The 21,627-nt window shown below is 44.1% G+C and overlaps 1 protein-coding gene across 5 annotated transcripts in view; it reads right to left on the reverse strand.

The window, feature by feature from the left end:
- CUNH1orf226 (chromosome unknown C1orf226 homolog) overlaps nucleotides 1-21,627 on the reverse strand; it is a 299,814-nt gene that overhangs the window by 64,533 nt on the left and 213,654 nt on the right. For 3 of the 5 annotated variants that reach the window (XM_052737552.1, XM_052737550.1, XM_052737554.1), the window contains one exon: nucleotides 16,063-16,136. In XM_052737552.1, the coding sequence (XP_052593512.1) occupies nucleotides 16,063-16,136 (74 nt within the window). The remainder of the gene's footprint in view (nucleotides 1-16,062; nucleotides 16,137-21,627) is intronic. The other 2 variants (XM_052737553.1, XM_052737551.1) reach the window with 1 other exon arrangement.

Raw genomic sequence — 21,627 nt, forward strand, 5'->3', positions numbered from 1 at the left:
GCAAGTGTTCTTACTCACTGAGCCATCTTGTGGGCTCTCAAACATAGTCTCTACTAAAATGTACTGGACAGATAGACAACTACTACCAAGAGATTATCTTTGTAATAAGGACTACACTGCATTATGGTCCAAAGAAAAAACAGACAGGGCTTGGTGGTACATGCTTGTAATGTCAGCACTTAGGAGATGGAGGCAGGAGGATTGCTGCTGAGTTTGAGGTCAATCTGAGCTATATAGCAAGTACCACGCCAATCAAGACTACATAGTAAGACCCTGTCTCAAAAAACAAAACAAAACAAAACACACACACACACACACACACACACACACACACACAAAGTAACAGAAAAGTTAACAGATCTCCACTGTGAAGGTAAGGATGAAATCAGAAATTCCCATTGGGTGTGATATTTAAAATAAACCTTGAAAGATGAATAAGAATCCAACAGGCAGAAATGTTAAGCCAAACACAGAGAATACTTAATTAATCATAGTTTGATCTTGACTGCTGCCAGCAACTGAGAAAAATCTGTGATTCTTTAAGAGCCTGCATCTCAAAGTCTCTCAAGAAAGCCCTCTCAGACAGGCCAACTCCTATTCATTCCATCTCATCCTCCATATCATCCCACTCCCTGTCCACCCCATCCTTCATCTCATACAATTATTCCATCCCATCATTCCATTCCATTCCATTCCATTCCATTCTATCCCATCCCATCCCACCCCACCCCATCCCATCCTCCTCTATCATGTCCCAACTCATTCCATCCTCCTCTATCATGTCCCAACTCATTCCATCCTCCCATTCTTCCATCCCATCCCCTCATCCTGGAATTCTACATACAACTCTTCCAGTTTAAGAGACTACCAGAAAGAAAATCCAGGGTCACAATCCAGTGATGCTCCCAAAAGTGCTAAGACACAAGAAAGAGCCCACAGAAAGCTTACTAGCCAGGCCAGAAAACAGGGCATTGCAATAGTGTGTTTTCAATGCAAGGTGCCTTACGTGGCCACTGTGGGCTAAGAAGTGACACTGCCTATTGCCACCCTACAAGTTGTCTATTAATATTAAAGATTTGTCAGCTAGGGACTATATCACCAAGTCAAGGGCAATCTTCATTTGCTTTCAAGTTTTGGTCACACAGTAGCCCTCCCCATGAGTTATTATTTCTTGTCTCTGGAAGGCAGTTAGCCTTACCACTATATCACCAAGATATTACCTGTTTTTTAGATTGGTGTGAAACCCGGACCTTATGCCAATTTCCCAGAAGTTTCCAAGGACACTGAGGATACCATAAAGGCTACCCATTATGCAAATCCTCTTCTTAAAAATTATTTGAAACTCATCAACACAAGATTGGTTTGTTCTGAATGGCCAAACTCCTCTAACAAGATATAAATGACTCCCGGATTGGTGTAGGAGCCAATCATCATTTAAACATTAAATTGTTAAGAAAACTAGACAGCTTGGATATTTGTTTTTGCTTACCAGCTCTTACTCAGCCTGAGAAGTAGGAGGGCTCATGGTGAATCTTCTTGGCTTTCAAAGTAAATTTTTAAAGAGGGTACCGAACACTTAATGCCATGAAAGGCTATGCCTTGGAATTCATGGGTCCGCAGGACAGTAAGTCCACAAGTGTCCCTCAAACTGAAAATTCTGATCTATAATCCCAGCATTTGGAAGGCTGAGGCAAGAGAATGCCTGAGAGTGTACAAGAGTGGTCTTCCCCCAGCTTTAATCAGATTTTCAAAGATATATATCTTAGGGGGTGTCCAGACCACTCAATGGACACCCAGGCCAATACTGCCTGGCAGCAGGGAGGGAGGGAGGGAGGGGGTTTTCCTTTGCACACACTTTCCCATCGGAGATTCTTCAGTGCCTCACACAAACTCTAAATCAATTCTCTTTGCATATTTAAGAAGGAGAAAAGGAAGCGTTGAATAATGAAAATCATTTCATAGCAGAGCAGGGCCCAGCCTGGCTCCCCAGTTTCTTGCTTCTTCCTCCATAGAGTAATCCTCTCCCTGGAAGACAAAGTTTAATTATGTGATGTTTTCTAAAGTTGGCCTAATTGGATTTTCATCATTAGTGTAAAAGATGCCCTAGAAGGCCAGGCCCAGAGAGACTGCTGAGTCTGCTTCGGCGGTCCTCCATGCCTGCAGACCTACTCTCCAGTGGGCTGCTCCTTAAGCAACCAAAAAGAACACAGGGCAAGGCCATTGTCGTGGTTTGAATGAGAATGGCCCCCACAGGCTCATACATTTGAATGTTTAGTCCCCGGTTGGTGGGCCAGCTTAGGAAGGATTAGGAGGCATGGCCTTGTCTTGTTGGAGGAGGTTTGTCACTGGGGTTGGGCCTTGAGGTTTCAAAATGCCACACCAGTCCCAGGTTCGCCCTCTCTGCTGCCTACTGATCAGGATATCTGCTCTCAGCTACCGCTCCAGCACCAAGTGCTCCCACCATGACAGTCATGGACTCACCCTCTGAACCTGTAAGTAAGCACTCAATTACATGCTTCCTTTTATGTCTCTTTGCAGCAACAGAATACTGACAAAGCAGCCACTAAGATCAGTAAGCTCAATGGCCTTTCTGAAATGAGCATTTTAAAGATTATATTTATTAATTCACTTCTTTGGATGGTGCTGGGGATCCAACACAGGATCTTTTGTAGAAAAAAAAAAATTGTTAAGATTTATTTATTTCATGTGTGTTTTGCCTGCATAATGTTTTGTCTGCATGTCTCTGGATGTATGTGCACCACATGTATGCCTGGTGCCTGCAGAGGTCAGAAGAGGGCATTGGATTTCCTAAAATTGGGCTTATGGATGGTTGAGCCACTATGTGGGTACTGGGAAATGAACTCAGGTCCTCTGCAAGAACAATAAGGTGCCCTTACCCACCAAATAACATAGGATCTTGCCCATGCTAGCAAAGCACTCTATTTCTGAGCTAGGACCTCAGCCCTGAAATGAATGTTTTATAGCACAGGAAAGGAGCAGATCTAGCCTTACCCCCTCCTCCTCTTGTCATGCAGTGATACTGAATACCCATTAGATACTAAGGCTCTTTCCAGGTATAGAGAGACAACAGTAGACAAAACAGGCATGAGCCTTGCCTCCACAGTGCTAATGCTGAGAGTGTGACACAACGTTCTATCTTTTGACCAGGACTGAATTTCCAATCAAATGGAATTCCACAAGAGACAGAAAGGACAGGTGTAAGAGTACTGAAGTTCCAAGTGGAGGTGACTGGCCCCTTCTTTCTCTCTTTTCTTTATTCTCTGTACTCAGACATCACTGATCTGGTCTGTGCCTAGAACAGCTCACAGGTTGGCTGGTGTATTTCTGCCGCTCTCACCTGTTTTGGCCAGACACCGATATTTCCCATTAAATTCACATTACGGGGGCAATCTTTCCAGTGTCCATCTTGTTGACATGAGTGTCCGCCCACTCACAGTACATTGCACTCCAAGCCAGGTTAGCGTCCCTGCAAGGCTACTTTCACTTTGGCACTTTCAGAGCCCAAGCCATCATGGGAAAATTGCAATGTGGAATTCTACTGAGCTTTGAAAGAACCAGCGTATCGATATATTTGCAAATACAGTACCCTAAACAGGGAGGTAAGATGGCTACACCATAACTTATTGGTGACACCGGGAGTATTGATAGTTTCGCTTAGAAAACTATTATTTTACTTCATACAACAAATATACAGTATGTGCCATTTAAAAAAGAACTTTTGTTTGAGGGGTGGCCAGATGGCTCAGCAGGTGTCTTAGTTTGCTTTCTATTGCTGTGACAAAACATCATGACCAAAAGTAACTCGGGGTAAAAAGGGTTTCTTTCAGCTCACAGGCTAGGCTAGGGTCCATCATGTAAGGGAGTCAGGGCAAGAGCTTGAGGAGGGAACTGAAGCAGAGGCCATGATGAATGCTGCTGACTGACTTGCCCCAATGGTTTGCTCAGCCTGCTTTCTCATCCAGCCCAGAACCCCCTGCCCCAGGGTGGTACTGCCCATAGGAGCTTGGCCTGGCCACATCAACCATTAGTCAAGAAAATGTCCTGCAGACTTGTCCAGAGGCCAATCTGATGAGGACAATTTCTCAATTGTGATCCTCTCTCCCCAGATATGTCTAAGTTTGTGACATGTTGACAACAACCGACCAGTACAGCAGGTAAAGGCATTTGCTGCGCAAACCTGGTGACCTGAGTTTGATCCCAGGAACCCATATAAATGTGGAGAGAACGAACTCCACAAAGTTGTCTCCTGATGTCCATGTATGTCCCACCCACCATGTACACATACACAATGATAAATGAATGTTAAAAAAAAAAACACCTCAAGTTTGAATCACATTTCCCTAAACATCTGTCTGAAGCCTGTCATAGAGAATAGAGGCCAGAGTGAAAGCCTGTAGGATAAGAGCTAAGTCCTTTAGTATTTCCACCCCCATTGCTTTCTACAGAGTGATATACTGACTAGAAAAGAAGGGATGGAAAGCAAAGGATGGAAGACAGAGGAGAAGAAAGGTCAGACACTTGTCTGATAGAGCATGAGGCCGCAGCAAATGATTTACAAGTAACCAATCCTTGCTGGAAACTCAGCGTCCATTCTAGGTGTTTACTGAGACTCACCAATGGCATTCTGGGGACCTTTCCCATCCCATAGAGGCATAAAGACTAAATGCAGAACTTGCCCGCAGAGGAACGCAAAGACTGCCCATAACTATGTAGAAATGAGACAAAGATAAAAGAGGGAGAGACAAAATAAACAGAAATCAAAGATAGGCAAGAGGAGCATGCGTGTTGGGGACACAGCTGAAATGATGCAGAAGAACCCAAGAGAGACATCTGTGCATTTGGACATATGTGGAACACACACAATGAACACAGAGGGAGCTGTTTCTATGAAGGATATCAAAGTCAGACCATGAGGAACTAACTATAAGACATGACTTTGGGAAGGAAGGAGACCCAGAGGACATACTCCTGCAAGTTGTGTGATATTTTAATTGCATTCTGACAAAGTTTGTTTTGAATCAGAGGGCAGAGCTAGCCACTAGTTGATCAAAATTGACCATAGAGGTTTAGGAGGACTGAGGACAGATAGACAGGAAGTAGTAAGGTGGTGTTTAGAGAGGATCTCGGCCTTTCTGGAGGGAGGAATGGAAGAGGTAGGTCACTGGGGGCTTCTGCAAAGCTTCTCTGATCATTTAAGTTCATACCCCGATATCTGGCTTCTGATTAGATAAATGCTTCATTTGTGTGAGATTACCAGGACTAAAGGGTGGTTATTTCGGGGCAGGGGACAGCTGAACATATGTGAAGAGAGGCAGAGAGCCCATCGAGAGAGAGAAAAGGAGAAGAAACAGGAGCTGACGCTGACCACGAGGGAAGGTGGGTCCAGAATAGACACAGTTGGCAAGGGGTATGAGGATGCTTTAAGGGACAAGAGGAATCTCATAAAGGGAGGGGTGCTGTGGGATGGTCTATATGTTAAATTGCTCTGATTGGTCAATAAATAAAACACTGATTGGCCAGTGGCTAGGCAGGAAGTGTAGGCCGGACAAGGAGGAGAATAAAGCTGGGAAGTGGAAGGCTAAGAGAGAGACACTGCCAGCCACCGCCATGACAAGCAGCATGTGAAGATGCCAGTAAGCCACGAGCCGTGTGGCAAGGTATAGATTAATGGAAATGGATTAATTTAAGCTGTAAGAACAGTTAGCAAGAAGCCTGCCATGGCCATACAGTTTGTAAGCAATGTAAGTCTCTGTGTTTACTTGGTTGGGTCTGAGTGGTTGTGGGACTGGCAGGTGACAAAGATTTGTCCTGACTGTGGGCCAGGCAGGAAAACTCTAGCTACAGAGGGGTCTCCCATAGGCAATCGGGGTGTAGAGTTGACAAGTAGAAGAAGGTGAAAAGGGCTGGGACATTAGTGAGGGGGGAGATTTCTAACAGAGTGAACGGAGGGATCACAGGGCAGCTGTGGGAGGTATCTGAAGCTAGACAGAATGAATGCTCTTCTCCCTCCCTGTCTCTGTTCTTTTCATAACGTCCCCCATGCAGAAAATTGGGTGAGTTATTCTTACTCATGCATATGTATGAGACACTGTCAAGGAAAGGTCTCAAACCTGGGAGAAATAAAAACATCAACTCTTCATGAAGCATTACTCATGGTTAGAGTGATAGAACAATCGTTAATCTGTCAAATGAGCTGCCCAGAAATGATACAGGAGAGTCAGGGAGAGATCTCTAGGCTGGGCGGCCTTCACACTCCTCATAGAAGTTTTTCCAGTTTAGCAGAGGCCACATAAGAACCTAGATAATGGGAGGTAAGAGCAGGATGGGAGAAAGGTGCTCACCTTTTAGAAACAGTCCAGAAAGATGCAGAGAGCCACAATGTCATTTAGATGCCATAAACAAGGGCTGGCTCAAGCTCCAGATCTACACCTCCTTCCCTGACCTTTTAGGACTCTCTGTAGGCTGGGTTCCTTCTGGAGTCCAGTGGGAATGGGACTGTATGCCAGGGTTTGATGGGGGTTTGTGGGGGGTTGTAGGCAGGTGCTATGGTTTAGCTGTGCCCTCAACAGTTCATTTCTAAAAGCATGGTCTTCAGTGTGATAACTGGATGATGATAGAATCTCTGGGAGATGGGGTCTTATAGGAGGCTCCCTAGGTCATTGGAGATGTTCCCCAAAAGGAGACTATAGAATCCACACCCATGTTCTCTCTTTCTGATCCCTGGCTCAAGATGTGACCACTGACTCCAGGATGTGCTTCAGTCATAAGCAACCTTCACTAGAAGTTCAGGCCAATGAAAACACCTGAACTGTGAGCTGAAATAAAACCTCATCTTATTTCATAGATAACCTGGGTTGAATATTTTGCTATTGTGGCTAAAAGCCGACTAACAGAGAAAGGATGCTCTGGAGCAGAATCATCCCAGATTCGAGATGGACAATATGAATTCTGGAGAGTTTTGAGGGGACTGAGAACGTTTTTCTTAGTCTTCATAAAACAACAGACCAGCTGATGATTAGTGCATCTACTGTTTCTCATAATGACACAATCCTACCTAGATATCTGAGGTCAGAGCTGTGTGTAATTACATGCCTAAAAATAGTAACACTCCAAAGTTGCATATACTTTACAGACTGCCAATCTTGGTCCCCTAGGAACTGCTCCTCTTCCCTTTGTGAAGACATTACTAACTCCTCTTCTTAAAACAGACTCCTGCTTCACCTCATCATGAAGTTACAGTTCATCACATCACGATTCTTTCTTCCATGGCCAAGTGACTAAAAGGGTCTGTCCACACCCCTTGCTGAAAGAGCTCCTTCCACCGGCCACCCAGATGCCCTCACATCTTCTTTTCTCCTGTCTCACCTCTCCCCGATCCAAACTCATCCTTCCTTCAGGATGGGTGCTCTTTTCACTCATTTCTAAGCCTCTCCACAAAGGTTACCTAGGATTTTTTTTTCTGCTTGATTTTCATAATTAAAATGTTTTAAGGAGTTCTTTCTAAGCTTCAGCACTTGACAGGCACTTAACTTGGCATATTCTTAACAAAATTCACTGTTTTCTGTCTCTCATTCTACTAAAAGCATGTTTCTTTGCAGGTGTTCTAGTTTCTTTTCTGTTCCTGCAATAAAATACCCTGACTAAGAGCAATTGAAGTGAGAAGGGGTATACTTGCCTTATAATCCCAAATTATGAGCATCACTTTAGGAAGGCAGGAGTCTGAAACAGCTGGTCACACCACACCCACAGTCAAGAGCAGAGACAGATACACCCACGCCACTTATTTGCTATTCGCCCATCTTTTTCTACTCTTATACAGATCAAGCAAGACCCCATGCCTAGGGAATGGTGTTGCCCACAGTGGGCGGGTACTTCACACACGAATTAACAATCAAACCTACTCCCCACGGACTCACCCCACAGGATAACCTGTTCTAGACAAATCCTCAGCTAAGACTGTCTTCTCTTGTGAATCTTGGCTTGTCAAATTGACAGTTAAAACCAGGCAGCATAGCAGGCAATATATTTTTTTTCCAAGGCATGCTTAAAACCCTTTGTCCTTTGAATTCTAGAGGTTTATTACTATGAAGTCACAATTTAAGAATAAGCTCTCGCCGGGCGGTGGTGGCGCACGCCTTTAATCCCAGCACTCGGGAGGCAGAGGCAGGTGGATCTTTGTGAGTTCGAGGCCAGCCTGGTCTACAGAGCGAGATCCAGGAAAAGGCACAAAGCTACACAGAGAAACCCTGTCTCAAAAAACCAAAAAAAAAAAAAAGAATAAGCCCTCTCTGCTTGCAATTTGATGTCTTTCCCGAATGTGAGGAAACGTACTATGCTGGCTAACTTCATGCCAACTCAACACAAGCTATAGTCATTTTGGAAGAGGGACCTTCACCTGAGAAAATACCGCCACAAAACTGGCCTGTGGACAAGCCTGTGGTGCATTTCCTTGATTGATAATTGATGTAGGAGGGCCCAGCATACCGTGGGCAGTGCCACTCTTGGGCTGGCGGTCCTCAGTGCTGTAAGAAGGCAGGTTGAGCAAGCCAGTGTCTTCAGTGATAGGGTCTTATCAACCAGTTCTGGTGGGTAACCAAAACCAGAGGAAATTGCCTGTATTGTTTTGGGGACTTCAGTTCTGCTCCTAGGGCCTTGACTAATACAATTAACATATACTATTTATACATAATAGTAAGTTTTATTAATTATGAAATTTAAATACACAGACATGGTGTATTCTGATTATATTCACATACATTCCCACTGTTCTTTTTTATTCCTCTCCTCCTCCCCAATCCACTTCTTCTTAACTAACCCCATTTTTCTACTTACATGTCATTTATTTATTTGTTTACTTTTGTGAACCAAAGACTTTCTTTAGGAGAATTTTTTACAGGAGCATCCACACCTTACCAGTAGCTATGACACACTGAAGAAAAAAAATTTTTTTCCAATCAACTATTATCTACATACAAGTCTTCAGGGAGGGCTGGGACCCTGGGATGGTTAATTTCAATTGTCTTTTTTTTTTTTTTTTTTTTTTTTTTTTTTTTTTTTTTTTTTGAGACAGGGTTTCTCTGTGCAGCCCTGGATGTCTTAGAACTTGCCCTGTAGACCAGGCTGGCCTCAAACTCACAGAGATCTACCAGCCTCTGCCTCCTGAGTGCTGGGATTAAAGGCATGCACCACCACTGCCCAGCTTTCAGTTGTCAGTTGGATTAGGTCGAGAACCATCTGAAAGATGAACCCCTAAGCATGCCAGTGGAGGATTCTTTTGATTCGGTCACTTGAGGTGGGAAGACTTGAGTACTGTGGGTGACACCATTCCCTGGCTCCGAACCCTAGATACCACATAGAAAGAAACTGAGGCCATCCAAAGCATTCAATACTCACTGCCTTTTGACTGTGCATGTCATGTGACCAGCTGCCTCAAGCTCCTACTGTTTCACTTCTCTGCCATGATGGGCTGTACCCTTAAACTGACTCAGAATAAACCCATTCTCCCTTAAGTTGCTTTTGTCAGGGTATTTTATAACAGCAAAGTAACTAACACAGGCCCCACAAGCCTCTTCCTCTTCTATGACAGGGTGTTGACAGACAGGCCCGTGGTCTCTTAGAAACCCTGTGCAAGTAATCAGAGATGCTGTGAGTTCAAGAACGCACAGCCAGGTCATGTCCAGAAGCCAGAGCTCCACACCACTACCCCGCTTTCTCTGGCTCTAACATTCTTCCTACCACTTCTACAATGTTCCCTGAGCCTTGGAGGGAGAATATAGATGCCCCACTTGTGGCTAGGCTTCAACAGTGGTTTATTCTCTGTACTTCGATCACTCATGGTTCTCTGCAGACACCACTGAAGAAAGCTGCTGTGGGATGGTCTGTATGTCAAATGTGTTGCTGATTGGTCAATAAATAAATCACTGATTGGCCAGTGGCCAGGCAGGAAGTATAGGCGGGACTAACAGAGAGGAGAATTGAGAGAACAAGAAGCTGGGTGAGAGAGACACTGACAGCCGCCATGATGAGAAACAGCACGTGAAGATGCCGGTAAGCCACAAGCCACATGGCAAGGTATAGGTTAATAGAAATGGATTAATTTAAGCTGTAAGAACAGTTAGCAAGAAGCCTGCCATGGCCATACAGTTTGTAACCAATATAAGTCTCTGTGTTTACTTGGTCGGGTTTGAGCGACTGTGGGACTGGCAGGTGAGAGAGATTTGTCCTGACTGTGGGCCAGGCAGGAAAACTCTAGCTACAGAAAGCAGCTTCTCTGACCACAGCTGACTGTTCTATGAGTACAGATATTAATTAGAAGCCAATTAGACAGGCACATCATATTCATTTAGCAAAGTAGCAGCAGCAGCAGCTTCTCCATTAAGGCCTATAACCTCCCCAGCTATGGGCTTTTAGCTATGTTTCCAGCACCACATGCAAGTTCCCTCCTGTGGAATGGGCATCAGAAGGTGGTTGGTTATTCCTTGTTCTAGTTTCATTTTGTGACAGTGATAAACACCATGACCGATAGCAACTTAGGGGAGGAAAACGTTTATTATTGGAATTACACTTCCAGGTCAGAGTCCACTACTGAGGTACATCAGGGCAGAACCCATGGAGGAATGCTGCTGGCTAGCTCATACCCACTAGCTTTCTTAAATAGTCCAGGACCACCTTCCTAGGGATGCTGCTGCCCACAGTGGGCTGGGCCCTCCTACATCAACTCACAAGACAATTCTCCACAGACACCATCACAAACCAACCTGATTTGGGCAATCCCTCAGCTGAGCCTCCCTTCTCAGATGACTCTGGGCTGTGTCAAGTAGCAAAGCTAAGTAGGACACTCCTATAAGAGACCTGCCACTATTGGACCGGTGAACTCACCTTGTTCGGTTGTCAGTGTGGCACACAAGGTCCACAGCTGGCTAAGACTGCTGCCGAGTCTCCTCCAGCATCCTGCATGACACTATGGGTGCTACAGAGCAGAGAGGAAGTTTCCAGTCCAGTTCCAACTTTATTTCTCTATGCCCTGTGACCAAGGTACGAAGTGTCTTCACTAATAGGCTCTTACCAACCAGTTCTGGTGGGTAACCAATAACAGTGGAAATTGCTTGCATTGTTTTGGGAACCCCAGGGACATCCCTAGTCAGCAATTCTTAGGGAAGTCGCCTTTGACACTGGGCTTTCCATTTAATAACCTATTGCTTATGCAAGCAGCTGTATAGCTTTATAAATACTAGAAAACTCTGTTTAAATCACTACAGTTTCTGTCTTCTGATTGGCCTCAGAATGAAACACCCCTGTTTACGCCAGTGCCCAGTAGTTTTCCACTCACTCTTTCCTCCTCTCTAGGTAACCCAGCGTGACTGATTTCTCACTCACTCAAAAATCGAAGCATGGATGGAGGTAGATCAACACTGGAATACACCTGCCCTGACTCCAAATTACCTCAGCAGCTGTTTGGATACTAATGCCATTTCTGAGAACTGTCTAGAAAACTGTTGGGAACAAATTTACGTGGTTTGGTCATCTAAAGAACTGGAGAATTACTCCAGTCCGCTTCCCAAAGGCTTTGAGTCATATTAATTTACTCCCTCTAGCATTAAAGAAAAGAAAAGGTGGGGGGTTGTTTGTAGTTCAGTCTCTAGTAGCAAGGGATGGAAATACCAGGGCCTGATGTAGTCAAATCTGCTAATTCTGTCAGTGCTCACTGAGAGGAGGAGATGGGGTTTCCAGGCAGCCGCACTAAAATCCAAAGGCAATGGCTTCCACAATGTGAAATAAGTAAATACACTATGGAACTTCTTTTTATCCAAGAACTATGCCATTAAAGAAAAAAAGGTAAAATAAGCATCCTCATGAAGGAAATAAAATCCAAAGTTAGTAAAGAGTTAAAAACCAAACGACAACAATAAAACCGTCCTGCTCTTCATTTTCCTGGCCCATCTCTGTTTTATTCCATAGCTTTGTGTGTGACTTGGAAGAAGATGTTCTCATTAAGGCAGCACTTAACAGAAAACTAGGAGGGAGAGTCAGCCTGCCATTAGGATCTGCTGTATAGATTCTTACTGAGTGAACTCAGCCAAGCTAAACCTGTGTGTCCCAGGATCTTCTTCCCCCGAAGGTCGCTTTTCGGGGTTGCCCATCAGACAAACTGGTGAGACATTTGGATGGTGGAAGTGAGGCTGCAGCTGTTCTCCTCTGGAGATCATCACTGTTTAGAGGTAGGAAGGATGGGCATCACGGTTCTCTTGAATCACTTTTTGGAGTTTGTACTCACTTTGGTATGCCCTGTTTCCAGCTCCCCTTCACAGCTGCCAGCTCTGCTGAACAACAGTGAGCCCAGGTCTGACATCAGAAGCTTTACTGCAGATTCAGAAGCATTACCATGAAGAGGCAGCAGCCTCCCATGGACCCTGCACTTGGCCCCTCTGCAGGCGAAACCTAGCAGACTCTAGCTCAGGCTATGGCTGTTCCCGGATGCTTTGACTCATAACCCACAGCAGGCAAGGTTGGGAAAGATTTTGCTCTGACTCTTTCTGGACCTTCTATTTGCAACTCCCACCCAACTGTGCAAGTCTAAATTCCATAGCAAGATCCTTATCACATACTCTCATAGTCATCCTGGGGCTCTCACTGAACTGGGAATCTCAAAAGTTCAAAACCCAAACAGGCTCAAATGAATTGCAGTTAACCCTGATATGTGGACACAGTATCTTCATTTCTTGTATTTAGGCTAAGAACACCATAACACTAAAGAACACGGAAAATAGAATTCAAAGCAATTGCTGTAAATATTCCTAAAAGTCTAGAAAACACTACAAGCTAAGACCTGACATAGTTATTTACATAAATAAATGATAACATGATGCATTTTTAAAGAACCATTAAATTCCATATTGTGGAAGTAAATATAGCATCTAGAGTAGCCTATCAAATTCTAACATTTATAAAAATCTGTGTGTGTGTGTGTGTGTGTGTGTGTGTGTGTGTGTGTGTGTGTGTATCTGAGAGAAAGGGAGGGGGGGACTGGGCCCGGTATGTGTTCTGAGGCAAAGAAATACTCATTTTAAAATTTATTGATGTTCCCCTCCTCAAAGTATATTTTTCTTCCTAAAAGTGAATAGATGGGAAAAGATATACTACACAAATTGAGAGAAACCTCTGAAATAGTTGGAGGGTCATTACTATGCAATTTCAAGAATCATTATAATTAGATGAATAGAATAGAAATTGACCATGAGGACATGGGTAACTGATTTCTAACAAAGAGGCAAAGCCAGTTCAGTGGAGAAAGGACAGCCTTCAACAAATGGGGCCAGGACAACTGGCTATCCATGGTTGGCAACAGAAATAGCAGTGGACATAGAAAAGTGGATGGAGTAAGCGGGGAGGCAGACTTTGGTCCATCCCTCACACAGAACCAAACTGAACCATCCACATGATCATAAAACCTGAAAGTATCACACCTCCAGATGAAAACAGGAAGTCTTCAAGTCAGGGAAAGATTTTATGATAAATGTGACTTCCATCAAAGTTTGAAACTTTAATAAGACATAGTAATGTCTGCCTATAAACCCAGTGCTTGGCAGTCCAAGGCAGGAGGATTGCAAGCTTGAGACGAGCCTGACCTACATAATGAGATCCTGTCAAATAAATAAATTAACTAAGTTTAAAAAAACACAATTTATTTAAAAAAAAGTATTTTTGAGACAGGGTTTCTTTATGTAACCCTGGCTGTCCCGGAACCCACTCTGTAGACCAGGCTGGCCTCCAACACAGAGATCCATTTATCAAAAACATGAAAAAGACTTCTATCCAAAAGTCCCTCAAAATTCAATAGTGGAGTGTGGGAGTCAGCAGAAGATGGAGTGGGGTGAGGAAGGACTAGAGAAGGACACAAGATTACTTTGGCGAGTGACAACAATGTCTACTATATTGGCTAAGATGATGTCTCACAAATGTATCTATGTATCAAAATTTGTCAAGTTATTTGTTTTAAAGATACTCTCATTTTTTTGTCATTCTACCTCAATAAAACTGTTTAAGAGTAAAGAGCTTATTTGAAGTATATGAAATGGGAAAGTCCTTCCAACCAAGAACAGGCAAAATCAAAATTCATGAACAAGTCAGGCATGGTTGTGCATGCCTTTAATCTGAGTACTTGGGAGGCAGAGGCAGGTGGATCTCTGTGAGTTCTAGGCCAGCCTGGTCTATATAGTAAGTTTCAGGATAGTCAGGGCTACACAGAGACACTGTCTCAAAAAAAAAATCATGAACAGCATCTGCAAAAGGTCACTTTGCTTTATGTATATGGTGCAAAAACAAAAAACAAAAAACAAACAAAAACCCTTTTCCTGGGGGTTGAAAAGATGACTCAGTGTTGAAAGTACTTGCTTTCTTCCAGAGGACAGAAGACCCAAGTTTGCAGAATCTGTATCACAGTGTTACTCTAGCTTCAGGTGATCTGGTGCCCTCTCCTGGCCTCTACAGGCACCCACACTCATGTGGCATGCACACACAGACACCACATATTCACATAACATTTTTTTTCTTTTACAAAATGCACAGAGTAGTGGCTTGTCTATTTATAGTCTCTAAGCCCAATGCAATCTATTTCTTAAAGCATCTTCTCATCAATCAAGTAGAAAGTAATTGTTCCCTCTTGTGAATTACCATAATTTATGCTAATTTTCATAGAGTAATTTAATGCGTTCATCTGACCACCTATTGCACATTTAGTAAGTGCCTCATATGGGCCAGGCACAGGGTTGACACAACATACACAAAGGTGAGGAGGGAATATTTTCTCCCGTAAAGAGCCTTCCAGTCTAATAGCAGGGTAATTAACTAGTTAACAAGCAAACAAATAACGTTGCAACAACAGAATAAAACAACTATTTAAAGAACCCTTATCCACTTCATCACCAAATGCATGGCAATAATTTGAGAGTTGGCAAAGGCAAAAATCAACTCTAGCTCTCCAAACTCTCCTAAGGATGACTCTTCTCCCAGTGGAGAAAATGTCAAGAAGGGATGAGGTGGATCTGCAGAATCCAGGACAGAAGAATGATGCCCACAAGTCAAGGGCATGCCATGGTTCTGGGGACAGCCCTGGGTTTTGTGTGTTATTGCTACTGGTTTTCTCTTCCCTAGAGAAAACATATGGGGGGCAGCCATTGGACTTCTATGGGAGTCATACGAATCTAATTGTGAAAGCCACTTCTGAGTGTGTGTCAATTCAATTTGCTACAATAACACACCATAAACCAGACGGCTTGTGACATCAACATTTTACTTCTCACAGTTCCAGAGGTTGTATAGTCCAAGATCAAGGGACTGGCAAACTCAGTATTTGATGAAGGTCTATTTTTTGGTTCAGAGATGGTACCTAAGAGACCTGTCCTTGTTGGTGATAGGAGCAAGCTAATAGCTCTCTGGGACCTCTCTTACCAGAGTACTAATCCCAAGCATCTATCCTCATGACCTAATTACTGCCAAATACCACCCATCCTAATGTTAAGATATCATATCCACAGATGAATTTTGGAGGATCATAAGCGTTCGGGCCACACATTGTACTGGAGGCTTCCTTGGGACATTTTGCTTTTTCACATGATCAAAACCTCTTCTCTATGTTCAAATTCTAAGGAGGAAGAAAAGTGGAAGAGACAGCAACTGGGAAGTTGGAAGTCTGGGGGATGGGCTAACTCAGTTATCCCACTTCCCATGACAATATCTATGCAATTACGGAATTCCGAGTAGCACAAAAATCAGCACAAATTGAAAAGGTCTCCAATTACAATATGGCCATTTGATTTAAATAGCAAGGAGAAATCCTTCAAGCCTCCCTCAAGGCAATTCATCACCAGAAAAACTTTTAATCTCAAAGACATTTACATCTACAGAAGGATCAGGTCTCAGAAGGGAAAGGCATTAGTACTTGATTTAAATTGGTCTGCACCCACCAGCATAAGAGATGGCTCCAGGAGACAGCAAGGGTCCCTAGGGCTCAGCATCCTCCTGCGAGCTGGGCTGGGCTCTTACCTGTAGATAGGGTCCTGCATCACCAGCATCTTGCTCTCATCCCACGTCCATTCCTTTTTCTGCAATAAAAGAAGCTGTAAATGAATAAGTTAGGCTTGTCCTCAGGACAGAACCAGGGCACATGTTGTGCTGCTGCTGCAGATGCAAACACATGCATTTTGCTCCTGGTCTTTTCCCTCTAAGAGGCTCGGAGTTGATTGCTTCAAAAGGACAAGTGGCAAATGTCATGTGTCTGGTCTGATCAGTTTCCTCCCAGCACTTTAGGAAAGTGTCTCTCCAGGCACAGAGGATGGGAAGGAGCCAAGAAGGCCTCATGGGAGCACAAGCAGACTCTAAATTTCCTTAGAGAAAGTAAGGGGAGGGGAAGGAGGCTACATATCAATCAATCCAGAGGAGTGGAAAAGGAGGAATACAATAGAGAAGAAGGCAAAGATAAACCTTCAAAATAGGAGGAGGATGCTTCCCAACCCAAGTGAAATGTAGTCCCAGGCTCCTTTGGGAGGGGCTGGGACTGAACCTGTACATCAAGTAAGTTGACTAGTGCATTTGCATTTACTCATAAAAGGATATTCATTGTGGCTGTGATCAACTTACTGTGACCACAGAAGCAGCTACGGATGAGGGGAGAATGGAGTTGAGAAAACTCAGACTGAAGTGCCTGAAGAAGTGAGCAGCACCCCAATGTGAGTAGGAAAAGCACCCGGGGTCAGCAACCAACCACCTTCCCTTGGGCCCGACTCCCCAGAGCAGGGACAGAGATCCTGCACCACCTTTCCTGGTCTTTGTCACAGACACACAGTGTTGTCAAGGGAAACTGGGGGAGATTGCATTCATCTGTGAAAAAACAGACTCAAGAGAGCAGGGAAACAGTGCGTTAATGAATGAGGTCTTTTAGGGAGGTGGAGTTTTAAACAGAAGGCACAGGATCGCTGGCCGCTCTCAAAACATGGAGGTTTGGAAGCTCTCCAAGAGATTACGGAAGACCACATTCAGGCCCAGAGAGTAACATCAGAAGAAGCAAGTAGCCTTACCTAGAGAAACACACACACACACACACACACACACACACCCCGCATATTTTGTTTGAGAATTTCATGCATGCATGCAATGTGTTTTGATCAAGTCTCCCCCCCTTCCTCCTTTTCACTTCCTTCTCTATCTACCAGTTTTCCCTCCCAACATCACGTGCTCTTTCATTTACACCACTGTCCATTTAGTGCTGCCTGTATGTGGGTAGGTACAGGACCATAGATGGGAACAGGAAACTGACTCTCCTTTTCCCAGAAGCCATCAACTGCCAATAGCTCCTCAGCTAAGGCTGGAACGTCACAAGTCCTTACCCCATCCGTCCCTGTTGGGAATTTGGCTGGCTTGATCTTGTACAAGCAGTTATAGTTGCTGACGTTCACCCTCCTAATCCTTGATGTAACATCAGTTCAACACTGGAGGCAGATTTAGACTGGCCTAGACTGGCTTACAAGTACGCAATATTAATCAATTGAAACAATTTTACAGACAACAAGGTTTCAGTGATATCTAAATTGTCACTATTATTTAAAGATTCTTTTTCATAATGGCTATTCACTACCCTCCCACATTCTAAACAGCACAGAATGGAGAGACTAATTCGTTTTCTAAGATCCCCTTCCGAAACAAACATAACAGGTTCAGAACTTCTTTACTAAACAGTTCAAGAGTTTACAAACAGCCCTAAATGGACACATTTTCCAAACATTTTGCTACCATAGTTGAAACTTCATATCTATATGACACCTGTTCCTCAAACCCTGATTCTTTGAAGCACCCTGACTCTGAGTCACCTGTGGTCTGATCAGCATGGAAGAAAAGCACATTCCTCTCTGTGTTTTGGCAAGGACATTACCCCAAACACACTGGGTTCATCACATTCATCAGTTGCCTCCTAACCCCACTGGCATCCATTGGCGCTATTCTCCAGCTGACGAACAGAAATATGTTCAAGGTTTAAAGTCCAAATACTTAGATGCCTATTTTCAACATATAAATGTTTACCATAAGCACCATTTAAATAGCAACATATAATATATTTAAAGTGTGATTTGATTTGGGGGTGGTGAATTTTTTTTTTACACCATGAACATTGAATTAAGCCACATCTGTAGTCACAATCTATTCTGCCTGTACTTGCAACTCAGTCAGCAATATTTATAAAGCAATGACTATTCGCTTCTGAGTCCTTCTGGTGAGCTCATTTCAACTGTCAAATGTTTGGGTTCTAAGATTCCTATCTGGTTCATACTCATTCCTTAGGTTTCTACTTTCTACTTTTTTTATTTGTTCAGACAAGACTCAGACATAGTGACACTTAAAGAGACTGAGGCAGGAGGATCATTGACCCCAGGAGTCAAAGACCAGCCTGTGTAGCTAGAGTTTTCCTGCCTGGCCCACAGTCAGGACAAATCTCTCTCACCTGCCAGTCCCACAGCCGCTCAGACCCGACCAAGTAAACACACAGACTTATATTGGTTACAAACTGTATGGCCCTGGCAGGCTTCTTGCTAACTGTTCTTACAGCTTAAATTAATCCATTTCTATTAATCTATACCTTGCCACATGGCTCGTGGCTTACCGGCATCTTCACATGCTGTTTCTCATCGTGGCGGCTGGCAGTGTCTCTGACTCAGCCTTCCACTCCCCAGCTTTATTCTCCCCTTGTCCTGCCTATACTTCCTCCCTGGCCACTGGCCAATCAGTGATTTATTTATTGACCAATCAGTAACACACTTGACATACAGACCATCCCACAGCAAGCCTGGGCAACATACTAAGGCGATCTCAAAATGAAAATAAAAACAAGCGTATTTGTGACTGCTCTAAAAGCATTTTTATGACTACCTCCTTAAAGTCCTTGTCAGGTAACTTTAACAGGTCTGGCATCCTTGGGGAGACACTTACTACCTTTTTGTCTTCCTCTTCAAGTGAGAGTTTAGTCTCACCTTGCCATCTTCAGAATGGCTATTTTAGCTGTATAGAAGTCCACTGAGATGTATAGCCTTCAGGTCTGGTTAATTTCATCGATTTTTTTAGTTGCAAGCCTTTTATAACAAAGTTGTTTTTTTTTTTTTAAAGTGAGATTTTTCTTATTCCTCCTATGGCAAATTACTTTCAATTGAAACCCAGGACCTTTCAACTATTATAAGATTTGAGATGCGTTTAAACCTTGTTTTAATATCATCCCACAACAATGCCCCAAGAAGGGGAAGAGAGAGACACCCCCTTGCCAGTGATGGCTTCCCCCACTGGCCCTTCCCGTTGTTGCTGCTGTGGGTACAGTTCCAGCTCCTCACCTGGCTCACCGGGGCAAGAATGCTTCGTGCCTGCTTTCCAAGTGTCCTCCACCCATTGCTGCATGCAGCCTCATTTCTGCTCGACAGTGGTGGAGTCCAGACTCCCACAGGCCTCCACTGACATTACACAGGAATAAGGTGAGGTGCGGGGAGGAGACACGGATTACCAGCTAGCAAGGATGGAAGCCTTTCGGCCTTCTCTCATGGGGTTAGGGTGCCTGATTCTAGGCCAGCAGTGGGGGAAGTCGGGATTCTACTTAGTCAGGTTGGCCTTAGTAGTGGGGGTTTAGAGAACAGTTTTATTTTCTAATACCTGCCTGGGAAAGTAGTTATGCTCGACAGGGTTCTACCTTGCCAAGATGACCTTTTCCTTCTCCTTTGGCTAGAGAGCAGGCTTACATGTGTTCCCATGGCATAGCTGGATTGCCAGCTTCTTCAGCTTTCAGTCAGGGATAGATGAGGCATAATGAAACCTCAGCCCACAATCATTTAATTCCTGGTATCCAGGGTCTGAGCCCCAGTATGGCAGATGGTTTCTGTGACCCACTGTACATATTTCTACTCAAAGTGGCTGTGATGCTGAGACAGAATCAGGCCCTAGATTATGTTTCTTTCCTGTCCAGCAATGCTCTTCGAATGGCAAAGTTAACCCTGGAAGGACTCATCTTTGCAGCTCTAAAGAATGCAACTTAATCTCTTCATTAAATAGAAGTAATTTAGAGGCAAAACAATGCCAAGCAACTATTTTCCTTTTTTGGCATTCCTGGACAGGAGGGTGGCAAGGCCAGGCTCCAGGCATCTTGTATGAATTTCACAGGAATCAACCAACACTGGCAGGGTCTATTGAAGTCAGAAATTAATTTTAGGAGCTATCCCTGAATCCACAGAGCATATCCTTAGAAGGAAGGAAAACCCTCAACAATATGTCCACCTAATTATTTTCCTTTTCTGAAAAATCCCATTAGAATCCTCTCCTCTTCATTAAAAACCTTGCAGTAAGCCGTGGATGAACCCAATAAATCTGTGAAGAGGGCAAGAAATGACCAAGGTAACTCAAAGGGTTGGGGGAGAGTATAGCCTCACCAAAGTGGTGGTTATTCAAGAACCTACGGCGAACACAGGATTTTTGGGTTTTGCTTTTTCTTTAAACCCAGTATGTTCCATGTGCCAGTAACACTCCAAAAATATCAGAATGGAAGGGTCTGCAGCCCTCCCCACCGCTATCTACCTGGTGCTCTTCCTACCCACCTCTTCCACTAGCTCACCAGGGTAAGGTGTGGCTCCTGGTTAGCAGCCGCGTCAGAACAAGAACCAAGTCTTCTTGGTTCTTAGAACAACGCTGGCCCCACTGCTGGGGACGACTTAGAAACCATGCAGTGCTGGGAAGGGCTCAACCCAGGGGAAGCTCCACATCTCAGTAGCGTCTTAACTGAAGAACGTGGTGAGATTTTGCTTTTGCAGCACAAGGGATTGAACCCAGAGACTCCTTCAGGACCCTATCACTGAGCTATCTAAACACCCAGCTCAACTGAAGAACTTAGATTCTTCTTAGTCTGAAACGATTTCCCATCTCCTCTATTTTGTAAGTATTTTAAAGCCATATAGACAACGACACAAACAAGCCACTCCCTTCTCCCTTTTCCAAATGGAAATACTTTTTTCATGGAAAAAATAGCAAAATAATAATAATAATGAGAGAATAAAAATAGGAAGAAAGACTAATAACCAAGCTTTACAAGATTATAAATTAAGGTTAGCTTTAAGCTTAGGCCAGGAGGTATAACCCTGAACAGTTAGTATAGCCAAACTGGCCCAACCATCTTCAGCAAGCCCACATAACTCCAAGCTGTACCCAAAGCCAGCCTCCCCCTCCTTCCCTCCTTCCTTCCCTCCCTTCCTCCTTACATAAATGCTTGAAAATAGGACTCCAATTCTTGGTAGCTGTGAGGCCATTTTTAGTTTTGCTACTCTCCATCCTGGCTCAGCTGTAGTCTCCGAGACAGGCAGGAAATGAAGACATTGCCTGTCTGTCTACATTGGAGTGGAAGGATAGAGGAGGGGCACAGGCCTCCAACCCTACAGCGGCACCCTTCTGGGTGCCCTCTGGGGACAGGGTGTCCTTCACAGCATGGGAGGAGCGGCAGGGCTGTCTTCAGCCTCCTTCCACCCCAGACATGTCTCACTCACAGGGCCGCTCTGGGAGTGCGAGCATTAATTGCAGAAAGGGTAGTGGTCAAGG

The sequence above is a fragment of the Peromyscus californicus genome, unplaced genomic scaffold (genome assembly GCF_007827085.1).
Source record: "Peromyscus californicus insignis strain IS unplaced genomic scaffold, ASM782708v3 Scaffold_14__1_contigs__length_90479793_seg_2, whole genome shotgun sequence".
Classification (NCBI taxonomy): domain Eukaryota; kingdom Metazoa; phylum Chordata; class Mammalia; order Rodentia; family Cricetidae; genus Peromyscus; species Peromyscus californicus.